The sequence below is a fragment of the Seriola dumerili genome, unplaced genomic scaffold (genome assembly GCF_002260705.1).
Source record: "Seriola dumerili isolate Sdu_G_001 unplaced genomic scaffold, Sdu_1.0 BDQW01009202.1, whole genome shotgun sequence".
Taxonomy (NCBI): Eukaryota; Metazoa; Chordata; class Actinopteri; order Carangiformes; family Carangidae; genus Seriola; species Seriola dumerili.
This window is the reverse complement of record NW_019183457.1, coordinates 106,826-120,424: the sequence shown is the minus strand read 5'-3', so window position 1 is coordinate 120,424 and position 13,599 is coordinate 106,826. Positions and strand designations below refer to the sequence as shown.

At 40.9% G+C, this 13,599-nt stretch overlaps 2 protein-coding genes across 2 annotated transcripts; both read right to left on the bottom strand.

The window, feature by feature from the left end:
- Positions 1-909: 909 nt before the first annotated feature.
- Positions 910-3,521, bottom strand: LOC111240060 (uncharacterized protein C1orf115-like). The gene is made up of 3 exons (XM_022770042.1): positions 3,438-3,521; positions 2,478-2,766; positions 910-1,489 (listed from the first exon to the last, which is right to left on the bottom strand). The coding sequence occupies exons 2-3, from the start codon at positions 2,688-2,690 to the stop codon at positions 1,349-1,351; spliced, it is 354 nt and encodes a 117-aa protein (XP_022625763.1). The 5' UTR covers positions 2,691-2,766; positions 3,438-3,521; the 3' UTR covers positions 910-1,348.
- A 1,333-nt stretch (positions 3,522-4,854) lies between these two features.
- On the bottom strand, positions 4,855-13,208 carry LOC111240056 (transcriptional-regulating factor 1-like). The gene is made up of 14 exons (XM_022770037.1): positions 13,182-13,208; positions 11,620-11,908; positions 10,954-11,484; positions 10,096-10,860; positions 9,807-9,850; positions 9,522-9,624; positions 8,963-9,317; positions 8,143-8,197; positions 7,912-8,051; positions 7,717-7,820; positions 7,526-7,580; positions 7,343-7,428; positions 7,146-7,259; positions 4,855-5,270 (listed from the first exon to the last, which is right to left on the bottom strand). Exons 2-14 carry the CDS (start codon positions 11,767-11,769, stop codon positions 5,241-5,243), a joined length of 2,532 nt encoding a protein of 843 aa, XP_022625758.1. The 5' UTR covers positions 11,770-11,908; positions 13,182-13,208; the 3' UTR covers positions 4,855-5,240.
- Positions 13,209-13,599: the final 391 nt, after the last annotated feature.

The following is a 13,599-nucleotide window of genomic DNA, read 5'->3' as shown; positions in this document are numbered from 1 at the left end:
AGGAGAGGAAGGAGTGGAGTATTTTAAGTACAGCGACACAGCGACACCACGTGGCCATGTAATGCGTTACATCGTTATCAATAAAGTTAAAAATAACCGTTTTTAAAAAGAGGGGGTGGGGCAAGTCGAAGAGAAAGTAGAAAAGGGGAGGAGGAGAGGAAGGAAAGGAACAAAAATAATGGAGGGAGTATGGAAATGTAGGAAAGGAGGGAGGGATCGTATAAAAGGAGGCAGGGAAGGAAATTGTGAAATAAAGAGAAGGAAAGAAAAAAATTAGGACAGTAGGAAGGATAAAATAGGAAAGAAGGAGGTATAAAGGGAGAGCAGGTATGGAAGAATAAGAGCAAGGGGTCTGTAATGAAAGAGAAGAAAGAAGGAGGTAGGTTAAAAGGATGTAGTAAATGAGAGAAAGTAAAGGCTAGAAGAAGTAGGGAAGCAAAGAAGGAAATAAGCAAACAAGGAGGTAAGTCAGGAAATTAAGGGTCAAGTAGAAGAAGAGGATAGAAGAGAAAGACAAGAAGGAGGTAGTGAAGGAAAGGAGGAGAAACAAGGGGATGGAGGAAAAGGAGAACAGTAACGAATGAGGTGGTGAAGGAAAGTGGGATTAGGGAAGGAAAGGAGGAAGTAAGAAAGGCAAAGGAGGAGATAGAGAGGGAAAATAGGAAGTATGATTAGATTACCTTTTGGATTCACCTTTTAGATTTCCCTTTGATTAGAGAACAACAACATTTGAATCACCACAAATGTATAGTTTACAGTTTATAGTTTGATATATTTATTTGCTAAAATCCAGTAAGTGTTTTAATATTGTCGTTTCCACATTTTCAGAATAAGAGTTTTCAGCATTTCTCTGAAGCAGTTAGGTAAAAAATAATTAAGAAGACAGGATTTTAAGTAGTACACAATATGTGTTGTTGTATTTGTTTATTAAAAACATATAATATAAATGGCATTTCAGACACAAAATGATAGTATACATCACAAAAAGTCAGATTATGAATACATAATACAAACTCAAGGTAAACACATCTGTTTTAGAAATACTCAGTAAACAGTATAAAGTCTAAAAAGACATTTTCTAATGGATAAATGAAGGACTTTTTGGGTCATATGTGTTTGTGGTCAAATTTGAATAGTAAAGAATTAAAAGTTACATTTTAAAATTTATATTAATTGCAAAATTCTACATATTCTTTCATCACTGATTAAAAAAACAAATTCCTTCATCCTTATAAACAACAGTTAAGACTTTTTAAATTTCTATGAAAAGTGTCAATTTAACCAGTGAAATAATAAAACCCAATTCATGTTTTCTTCTCATCACAAGCACGGACCAGGCACAGGACCATCATGCTTTGCTATTAGCTGTTCGGTTAACCTCCGTCACCACTGTGGCCATCGCTGAGAGAGGCGTGGAGTACGTGGACGCCATGCTCTGTAACCCCGCCATCATACACCGCCAGCTGAATCGCACCGCCTTCCCGATGTTCTGCAAAGCAAAGAGAAGGAAAATCACAGTAAGAGGTTTTTTTCTTTTTTTCATTTTATAGGAGCTATAGTCCAAATACGTAAGACAGCCATAGAAGCTAATTTAGGCTAACTGTTGCTGTGACTACAAGGTTAGCACTGAAGCTAACCACCTCGGCATACTGCAGGTTAAAGGGTTATTTAATGGTCCATTAATGTTCTGTGCAGCTCAAACATGTTTAAAAAATCTGCTGCAGTACAACTCATCTTGTACTATGCAGAACTGTTCTCTCTTTATCATCGGTATGATCACGCTGAAGTGATCTCTGCTCCAGTGTGTTGGGTCAAAGGTCAAACTCACACTGTTGAGTCAATGTTTAATGTTAGAGTAATTGAACCGACTCAAACGTGACTTTAACTGAAACCTCCGGATGAATACTGTTGTAATATCGGGAAACAGGGTGAACATTAACACTTAGCGCAACTTTATTTCTTTGCACTTTATATTTTTGCTGCTGCCTACTTTGTACACATGAGTCCACGTATGTTTATATCTATTTATGTGTCTTCTTTTATCCTATTATTTACATACTGTATAGAAATGTGCATGGTGCACTTGATTTAACCAAACTCAGGTGTTGATGCAGGTTTTGACATTTGTTTATTTTATTATTAATGTTATTAGTAGTTCTGGTCATAACAAGGTGATTAATTAGCATTACTTATCTCTTATGTACTAATTAAAATATACTCAAATTACAAGTAAATATAGCATAGTATAATATTTTATTACTGTACTATATTGTACTGTAGTGTACTATATTTTTATTATAATATCTAGATAAACTGTTTTGATATGTTTTTTACATTTAGTTTTATTAATTTGTTAATAAGTGAAATCTAATCATCAGGTAACGTTGTCACAGTGTTTAACTTTGCATGAAGCACCAAACAAAGAAAATGAACAAAATGATGACACTGCCGAGGACTTTACCCACACCTGTTCTTACCTTCCTGTACTTCTTATACTTCTTCTTCTTCTTCCTCTTCTTCTCCTCCTTCCTGTTCCTCCTCTCCTCCGGCATCTCCTCTCTCTCCTCCTCCACCTCCTCGATCAGAGGTTCGTATTTATCCGGTAGGACGGAGAAATAAACTTCTTTGGAGGTTTTCTGTTTCTTCCCCGCCGGAGGAGCAGCTTCCTCCTCTTTCTCCTGAGCTCCCATCCCTCGTTACTCCTCGTCTGTCACTGTGGGTTTCTTTTTCCTCTCTGACTCTCTCCTTGTTTACGGGCAGGAGGACCTTTGGAGCGAGGAGGAGTCAAACTTTATTAGTTGCCTGAAGCTGATTTCAGACACAGGAAACTCTGTGAGCTTTGACATAAAACACACTACAGGCAGGATTAGAGGAGGAATGTGGAGATTTGTTTGGGTTCTGTTGCCTGGTTGAAGTTTTTAAAGATTTTACCCCAAAGTTTTACTCAACTTAACTTCTGCCAAACAGCAGAAGTTCATGCAGCAGCTGGTGTTTTTTGATCCTCTGCTGTTTGTTTTACAGAATAAACACTGAAACTTCACATTGAGATACTGAGTCAACATCAAAAACTAGAAAAACATGTCATGTAGAAAAAGTGTAGGATTGCTGGGAGCTATTTTTCAAAACTGTCAATAACTGAAAACAACCACAAATACAGAAAAACAGGGGAAAATTAATGTGTATTTGAGTGTTTTAAAGGAAAAGCTCAACATTTATTCACATTTCTTTCTGAAAGTCAGAATTTAAGGTCATGTCATTTTCAGTTGCCTACACAGCTGGGGCCAGGACATGGTTAGCTTAGCATAAAGGCTAGAAGCAGAGGGAAACTGTTAGCCTGGGTCTGTCCACAGAAGTTCAAACATACACCAACCAACTCCTTTAAAGCTTGAGATGCATTTTATCTTGTTTCTTGAATCTGTGAACAAACAACATTTCACCTTAATCCATCCAGCAGTTGTTGACATGTCTTAGTCTGGACCGACTACCACTGCAGTCCATAGAGCCAGGCTGCTGGTGTCTAACCTACAATCCACAGTTTGAGGTTTTAGCAGTTGCTTCATGCTGGAACTTTTTCTTCCTGACGTCCTTTCATCACTGCGAGGTTCGTCAGGTTTGGTGTTTTCAAGGTTTTGTTTGTACAGAGACCAAAACTGAAACCTGTAGCCGGGGACACACTGGATGGATACACTGGTGTTTGTCAATAAATAGTCCCATTTCTCGTTTCAGTTACATTTTTGTTTGTGTGCAGATTAAACAAACGAGATAAAGCATGTTAATCTGTGAGCTCTAGAGGTGTTGGTGGCTAACAGTTTCCCTCTGCGCTGTACTCCGGGGCTGTTTTTCCTGTTTAAGTTTTGGCCTCTTAGTTCGAGAAATGAAACGCTAATGTTACAACACATATAATGATAATTTACATAACAGTGTTTGTCCACCATTGCGTTAACATGACAAAGCCCCCAGACGCTCTCCAAAGCTGCACAGTACTCACAATCAATTATATTAATTATAGAAAACATTTAGAATTTAAATCTACATTTGAATTATCTTCAAAATACACTTATTGATTTGATGCATGTTGCAGATTATTTTAATTCAAGTAACAGCTGTAGTTCATGGGGGAATTTGCACCAAACTGTAACTTGTAGTTAAATCTGTCAACGTGTTTTTACACTATCCTGCTAAAATAACAAACAGGATTCAGTTTGTAAAAACAGATGAAGGCATATGATCACATTTGCTCTATGGTCGAGAGAACAAGGACATTTCTGTCCACATACGGTTCAGTACTTTTACTCTAGGGTTTGTTTTTCCTGGCTTCTTTCCAACAAAGAGAAATCTTAATGCTGCATCGTACAATGATGCTGTAGACAACAGCGCTCTAACACATATAGGTTGCACGTTCGGGTGTCTACATACTTTTGGCCATGTAGTGAAAGTCATATAGAAAAGATAAAATAAGCAATCCCCCTGAAGTCGACATGAAAAATGACTGATATAAATGTAAAGAGCTGCAGTCAGACAGAAAGCCGGAGGCGTCTCACGGTGGCTTGTCTTTGTCTTTTTTTATCCAGGCAGTAATAAGTCAAGATCAGCTCTGAGACCCAGAGGCAGAAGACAAAGAAAAAAAGACAGGAAGGATTAAGGAAGAAAAACAATATCCCAACATACCTGAAGCTGAAAACTGAACAAACTAAACTCAGAGCTGCTGTCTCACAGTCTGAGAGAAAACACATCGACGTGAACTGTTCCCTGCATTAATGCCATTCACCGATTTTTATTTCTGTATTTTGTGTTTATCATGTAATAACAAAAGAAAATACAACAAATATTACACTGGACATTTAACCAGAGATAGAGGAGGGAAGTTCAAGATGAAAAAAAGGAGCCAGAAATGATTTTTGGAGTTTTCTTTTAATATTCAGTTCTTCCAAATACGTTTCTTTGACAATGCAACAACATGGCAACAAAATGGCTTCTGATATAAAGAAAGCAAACTGTGAATAAATAGATAATGTGTGATTTTATTAAACACTTTTTTTATTACTTTTTTATGACAGAACTGGTGGGAGGATTTAAACTCTAAACCTGGAAGTGAACCCACCACAACAAAACCTGTGTGTGTGTGTGTGTGTGTGTGTGTGTGTGTGTGTTTGTGTGTGTGTGTGTGTGTGTGTGTGTGTGTGTGTTTGTTTGTTTGTGTGAGCCAGCAAGTAGTGTGTAGCTTCAGTCCAGTCGGGGGTTCATGTTGCATCATGAGATCTTGATGACCTCTGACGATGGAGACACAGAGAGGTGAAAAATGTAAAGGAAAGAAGATAAGTGAGTCTTTATCACCACAATGACAGAAACACAACATCATAAATGTGATCAGATTGTTGCTCAACAACCAGTGACTCAGCAATGGAACAAAAACTCCCCTTGACCTGAAAATGTTGACAGAACCTCCTGATGTTTATCAGTATACTGTATATTTATATGTATTTACCAATACTGTGGTATTAATCTGCTGCTCTATCTCCACTGCTGTGACTTGAGACTTTGTCTTTTGCTTGTGGCTTGACTTTTGAGTTAGAAGTTGTTAGTCTTAACTTGGGACTTGGTGGACTCGGTTTGGGACTTGAACTCTGCTTGTTGGTCTTGGACTTGATTCAGCCCTTGTGGTTTTGGTTTAGCTCTTAACTTGGGACCTGATTTGGGATTTGACATGGGACTTGTTCTGCCTGACTTAAATAGTCATGACTTGGGACATGTTAGTGTTTAATTTGGACCTGACATGAGACTTCATGGTCTTGGCCTGGGACCTGACTTGGAACTTATCTTGAGCCTTGATGGTCTTGACTTGGGTCTAGACTTGTAACTTGTTACAATGAGACCTGAGACTTAATTTCCAAGAGTTACCTGTAACTCTCAAAACACAAGGTTGTACGTTCAGTTGTAGATATAAAGGGGCTGATGCATTCGACCACCTGAGAGTAAATGTGGCTGAAAAACAGAAGACCAATGTACTGAGCAACACGGACTCTGAGAGCTCCTAATGAGCTTTATTTAGTTTTACTAATCTGACAGAATCAAAACTAAACTGAAACCAAGTGACAGGAAGTCAAAGTGGATCAGACTGATGGAAATCTAAATGACGCACATAATGAAGCCGATAAAGCACCACGAAGTCGACCAAATAAGTCTGAACTACACTGATGGAAAATTTAAGTTAACTCATTGAGGTCTGACCACACACACACACACACACACACACACACATACACACACACATACATCAGCTATCTGCTGAAATGTCAAGTCACAGTTTGTTCAGAAACGTGACGCCTCTGACAGGAAGTGTGTGTTCTGTGTCTGTTTCGGTGTGTGTATTTTGTGTATCAGTGTGTGTGCGTGTGTGTGTGTATGTGTGTGAAGAGATAACAGGAATTTGGTTTCAGTGGTTTTTATTCATTCAGCCTTTAGTTTCATTTGTGTTCACACTGACTCAAGTTACTGACCTGAAACAGTGAACCAACGACTCTATTGGAAAACAGACCGACACTTTACTGACTCTTTACTATGTTTGACTCTGACTAACACGTTACACTTTACAATATACAAACATTATAATGAAGTTATGAGCAGCTCTAAGTGTTGATTAATCTACAGTATTTGTGTTATTATTTTTGTTTTACTATATTGTTATTAATGATGTTTAAATGAGTATTAATTTTTTTCCTATAGAGATCAAAAACTTCTTCCGTCTTTCACATTATCATTTAGTTTTTAATTGTTGAAGAAAACTGTGATACATTTCGTCATCGTTCTCATTTTCAGATTTAACTTTTTATTTAGTTTTAGTCTTGTTCTCGGCGGGGGCGTCAGTGAATACATGTTGTAGTTTTCCTTTACGAAATCAACTCAGGTTTGAACTCAGGAGTCGTAACTCTTTAGACCAAGAGGAAACAGTGCTCTGAATTTTGGCGGGCATTGTTTTGGTAAACTGACCACATAATGGTTATTTTCTCTCCTAAACAAACTCTCAAAACATAATTGAATGAGTCAATAGCAGATATAGAATGAAGATTTGAACAGCTCTGAGTCTGGCTCAGATCTGGACTGATGGTGGACAGGAGTCGTGTAAAGAGTCTGAAAGTACTTCTTACATTTGTGTTGGGCAGAGTGACGGTCAGCCCGGCCGGGGTCCTCACACTCAGACTCAGCTTCTTCTTCCACAGATAATAAAACTCCACACACTGAGAGAGGGACTTAGTCTGAACCTGAACACACACACACATCGTAACAGATCACACATCAGGCTCAATGTACCAGAGCTGATGTTTTAACAGAAAATAAAACTCACGGCTCTCTGGACGCTGCTGAAGTCTTTGTGATGGAGCTGCAGGGATTTAACCAACAACTTCATCTCTGCTGCACTCCAACACACTCCTACAACAGACGTGTAACACAATGGACATTTGTAAAGAACTTCAATCTGTGTATCATGAAACACTCATTCTAATCGAACGTATACGTGGATGTCGACCTGTGTGGTTGTTGTTGGAGGCTTCAGGAGAGGAGAGTAGCTTCTCCAACGTCAGCTGAGAAAACAAAAACTGACGTCAGTGTCGTGTTTGATTTGGAAAACTAAAGTCTGAGATTATGTTCTAAATGATCAGAAATCTGTCCACAGGTCACAGTTCAGAGCAAAGAACCAATCAGCCAATGAGATTTTACCAGGAAGTCTCCTCTGCACTCTGATAGGACGTGGAGGGCGTGCTCTGGGCTGGCCCCGCCCCCTGGCACCACACTGGATCGAACCATCATCAACAGAGCCTCGACTGGAAAAACAATGTGTCAATCAAATAATAACTGAGCGGTAATCATGATTATTGTAACGATAACGAACAGGACTTCTGTGTGTGCGTCTACCTCTCTGTTGATTCACAGGTTTCTCCAGCTCGTCCCATGGCGTCCACACCAGCAGTGCATCCTGGGAGTCGGAGTGGGCATGTTTATGGTTGTGTAGGGACGGGATTTCAGCCTGAAAGTCCCGCCCTACATTGATCCGCCTGTGATTGACAGCTCAAGGTTATCAGGTGATCACATTGTGACGTAACTGCAAAAATTTGTAGGATTTGTTAAGAGGTATATTTCACGTACGGCTTATTGACTCCTGTTGTTAGTGTATCCATGGCAACAAGGTCACTGAGTCCATCTGCCAATCACAGATATAAAACTTTAACGTGGCATCAGAGCTGTTATCCAATCAGCAGAAGTAACTAAAGTCTCGTATTACTCTGTTTTCTCTCCGTGTGTTTTTGTTTTTACAGTAAATGTAAAACATTAAGTATGAAGGCTAAAATGTTTAATTGGAATAATTATTGATAATTTTAGATGTAAATTACTGAATTAAAGAAATCGATTTATCAGATGACAATTATGTTTTTAATTTAAATACGTAACCTAAACAAACATTTCTGATCTCTTAGCTGTGGTTATGTAATAGCTGTATTGTATAATGTAAAAATAAACTTGTCAGCGCTCTCTAGTGGACAAACGGTGTAACTGAGACACTGGGCCTTAATCACTAAAGTTATTTCTCACAAACTTGTTTATAAAAACTGAAAGAAAAAGAAATGTTCTCTCGTACAAAGACTTTGAAAACAAGAAAACATTGATATATCTGATCAGTTATTAATTGGTTCTTACACACAAGTTAACACCAAATCTGTGCAAATAAGATTTTCTCTGTCTCCAAATGTCCTCAGTGACATTTGTCGTGTGTGTACTGATCATTTTTGTTAACGACTGACTGACGTATACGATCTTATCTAGCGCCACCTTCTGGATGAAGTGAATAAATTTAGCTCCATCACTGGTCAGGCTGAGAATCATCAGACATTTGTGTTTGTAATGAACCGTGCAGCCTCTAGGTGTCGCTGACTGAACCTCTGAATGTGTAAATGATGTTTCCACTCACTGTGTGTGTCGTGAAGCTGTACAGTTTGCACTCTCTGCTGCCTCCTGGTGGTGAGGGAGCAGTACAGCCCCGCCCCCGCCCTGAGGGGACACAGCATGGGCGGAGGGGTGTAGTGACCTCTGCCACCATCAACCACTCCATCACCACCGATAACTGCTTCTCTGCCACCAGCAGCCGCTGCGTCCAGGTGCATCAGGCTGCGGTAGAGCACAGCGCCTCCGGTGGCCGGAGAGAGGGGATTGCATTTCCTCTGTGCACTCCTACACGCCTTAGACGCGCCTCTGGACTGGATGGGCACGGACACCGGCATCACCATGGAGACTGAGGGTTGGGCAGGTGGAGAGGAGTCCTCGCCCTGGAGAAAGGGAATAGAAGTAATATGCCGTCAGTCTGGGGACTCATCTTTCACCTGTGGACTAGCTGGTCCCGTCAAGGTAAACCATAAGATTTGAGGGTTGAGACTTAGTTTGTTGACATGTTGTTTCTCTGTTTAGTCTCCGGGAATAAATGTAAGTCAGTGCTAAATCCACGAATACATGTTTTCTGTTCCATTGCAAACCTTTTTCCCCCATGTAGCTGATCTGAAGCCGCTGTGGGAGCGCATGTGACCGTTCAACGCTGGCAGACTCCTAAAGTCTCGCTTGCACACTGTACACAGCAGCCTGCAACACACACACACACACACACACACACACACACACACACACACACACACACACACACACAGAGGACAGGCCAAAGTAAAGCTAAAACTGGTAAGAATATAAAATGCTGAGAGGTGAATGTCCAAAACCACCACACATCATCATCATCATCATCATCATCATCACTTCATCCAGGTTACCTGCAGTCTACAACCTTCATGTTTTCAGGTTGTGGCCTTTTCATCTGGAAATGAACAGAGAAGATTTAAATAAATTTGAGGCCAATACTGGTGGAAGAATATAATCACTTCCATACTTTTACATTTTATTATTATTATTTTATTTTATTTACATACTTATTTACTTGCTGATTTATTTACTTACTTATCCACACACTTATTTCCTCACTTATTTTCAAATGAACATGATTATAATTAGGATTAAAACTGCTAACATATTAGTTGAATATTTTTTGTATATCAAACACACCCAGGTCCAGTCTGGTTGACCATCTCCTCTTCCTCCTCCTCCACACTCCTCTCTCCAGATCGGCCCAGCAGGGAGGCTCGGGGACTGGGCAGCGCTGCTGACGTTCTGGCCTCCTCCCTGTGGAGGGAAACCGGTCTCTAGGTCACCGGTGGTGTTGAAGACACCCGTCTGGTCCTGGATCGGCTCAGTTTGGCTCGGTAGGAGGCGTCGGCTTGACTGATGTGGGTGGTGCTGACTGGGTTCAGAGCTCAGAGGGAAGCTGTCCGACTCTTGGAGACAGCAGCTGTTCAGCTGTGCGGATGTTTGTGTGTGAAAACCCAACATCTTGTTCCTGGGATGCATTTGAGGACCAGGGCTGGAGATGGTTGGGGTGTGTGGGTAATGAGGACTTGGACCAGGGGTAGTGGGACTACAAAAGGACTGTGGGGCAATACTGTCATGGTAACTATCAGGGAAAAACTGGGTGTTGGAGAAGTCTTCAGTAGATGATGAGCTGAAATCCATGGAGCTCCACCTTCCCAGGGCCGTTCCTCCAGACAAAGACCCCAGTGGAGAGCACTGCATCTGGGACAGAGTGGGCTCCAGAGGCCCCCAGGTGTCCTGACCTGGACCAGGTGTGTCACCCTGTCCATACACGCCACTGGCAAGGTGTGGGTGAGTATTATAAGGCAGTCTGTGTGTGTGTCCCAATTCATGCCCGTGGTGAGTCACACCAGTGCAGAACTGGTTCTGGTTCTGGAGATCTAGGTGTGCTGTGGCCTGGTTCTGTTTCAGATCAGAGATAGAAGGATTATAATGCCGTGATCAGAATCAGTGGCAGTTCTGGTTTTTGATGGAGCAGGATATAAGACATCTTACCTGGCAGGAGTAACTGAAGCTGTTGAGAACTTCGGAGGCGTGCTCAGATTTGTTCCAGTTTGGATTTTCTAAACCTGGGTCGAGGTTTTGGCAGGAGAGGTGGTGCTGCGGTGGGGGGTGGATGTGAGGGGAGGTTATCTGGGGCTGGGATACAAAGTGAGGGGAGGTTACCTGGGAATAAGGGATGTGGTGAGACGTGGTTACATGGGCCTGATGAAGGGGGTAAGAGGGGGTTGCCTGGGACTGGGGTACAAAGTGAGGGGAGGTAACTTGGGAATGGGGGAGGTGGTGAGGTGAGGTTACCTGGGGATAACTGAGGTGAGGGGAGGTTACATGATGCTGGGGTACAAGGTGAGGGGAGGTTACCTGGGGCTGAGGGAGGTGATGAGGGGAGGTTACCTGAGGATGGGGCAGGTGATGAGGGGAGGTTACCTGGGGCTGAGGGAGGTGATGAGGGGAGGTTACCTGAGGATGGGGCAGGTGATGAGGGGAGGTTACCTGGGGCTGAGGGAGGTGATGAGGGGAGGTTACCTGAGGATGGGGCAGGTGATGAGGGGAGGTTACCTGAGGATGAGGAAGTGTAAAAAAAGTAAACAAGTAAATAAGCGTCTCTTTAGAAAGATCAGGTCTGTGTATGACTAAGTAAATAAGTAAGTAAGTAAGAACCTTTGCATGAGGAGGGTTTCCATGGTTCCTGAACGATGAGGGGGAGGAGAGGGGAGGAGGTGAGGAGATGAAAGGAGGTGACTGGGACAGAATGGAGTGATGGATGACGGAAGGAGGAGAGGACGAGGAAAATGCCCACAAGTCAGACATGTTGTCACGCACAAACACACCTGTAAACACCGAGTGTGAGTGTGATCATGTGCATGATTGTGTGTGTGTGTGTGTGCGTGTGTGTGTGTGCAGCAGGTTGTTTGTTATCTGGATGGTGTCTTCATGTGAATCTGATGATCTGCAGGACAGCACACAGAGACACCACAAACTTTTAGACATTTTAAAACAAGTTTTGATTTTGAGAAAGTTTAACTTAAAATATTATATATTTTTTTTACTTTTATTTGAGTCATTCCTAACATTTGACTTTTACAAATTTTTTCTTTCTTGGCCAGAATGGACGTCCTTATAAATCAAGCGTAAAGATGTAGGTGGTGATATAAGTGTGTAAATAAATGTGTGACTAAATTAATTACACACATTGTTCTGTAGCTTCAGTATTACAGTACAGAGCTGAATGTGACTTCTCCAACAGGACTTCAGTCAGTCCAGTCTGTAAATGGTCCAAATTCTCTTAGTCTAACGGACAGGAGATTTTCAACCTAGAAAATCTTTCCTCAGTTTCCAGGGTCTGTTTGAGTTTTACTCTCTTTTTTCTTTGAAATGAACATACTAAAGTTTACCAGCTGGTGGATGTTATTTTCACCTTGTGTAGCGGCAACTACCACAGAGGTGGTTTTGAGCACTTTGGCAGGTGTTTATATGTCTCTTGTCACCGTGATAGCGTCACAACCGGCAAGATACATTCACAAACATCTTCAGGTGTGTAGTTTAGATCAAAATGAAGGTAAAGTTCACAGATGGATGTGGTCTGACCCGTGACTACTGAGTACTCATGTAATGACATAGTCGTGGGTATGAGCGTCAGCATGTTGATGGCGGTGGCGGCTGCTGTGAGTCCATCACAAGATGGTCTCCAGCTTATGACTTACTACATGTAGACCACACAGCAGCTGTATGTGTCTGTATGACTAAGTGTGAATGTGTGATAACGGGACACTTCTTAGAATTCACGCCCAGAGACAATTAAAGCTGTACTTCTCTTAAAGTGACACCTTCAAGTTTTAGAATTGGATTTCACATGAAAATTAACATAAATTGATTAAATGTTCTCTGTATTTGTTTGTGCTCTATTCTGTCGTTAAGAAATACTTAACTAGCAGGTGAAAACTGCCCCGGCTTTTGCAGATTTTTAAAGGCGAAAAAATTCCTGTTTTAAATCTCATATAAAACAGTGGTCACATTTATTTCCTCTTTAACATGTCTGTAACATCATCATCGTTTAAATAAGGATAATAAATAATAAATTAAATAAAGATTATGACTCCATAGTATTGTATATGATAAATAAAAGTTAAAAGACAGTAAATAATAAAAGCAACCAGAGTAACAACAGTGATCTAACATCAACATTTAGTTTGAAATTCAATCTAAATAAAATAACTTCTCACCTGAATCATCACCGACTGCGACTGACGCTGACACTGACACTGACACTGACTCTGACTGTATGTGTGTGTGTATGTGTGTGTGTGTGTGTGTGTGTGTGTGTGTGTGTGGGTGGGTGTTGATGTGTGTCTGCGTGTGTTTTGTCAGGATGTGGTCACATGTTCTTCCTCTCTCTGGTCGTCTCTACTTCTTCCTCATGATGACGAGTTAAGAGGCCGAAGAGAGAGAAGAGCTCAAACCACGGCTCAAACAGACAAGTTGAAGGTGTAACACAATTAAAATCTAAAAATTAGTAAATAAATAAAACAAACAACAAAGTAAATAAATGAAGTTTTATTGTAGTATTCCATTATAATGTTGATCATACCAGTGTGGTCAGTGTTTTTAGTCAGAGTTATAACAGTTTTGTCAAAATCAGTG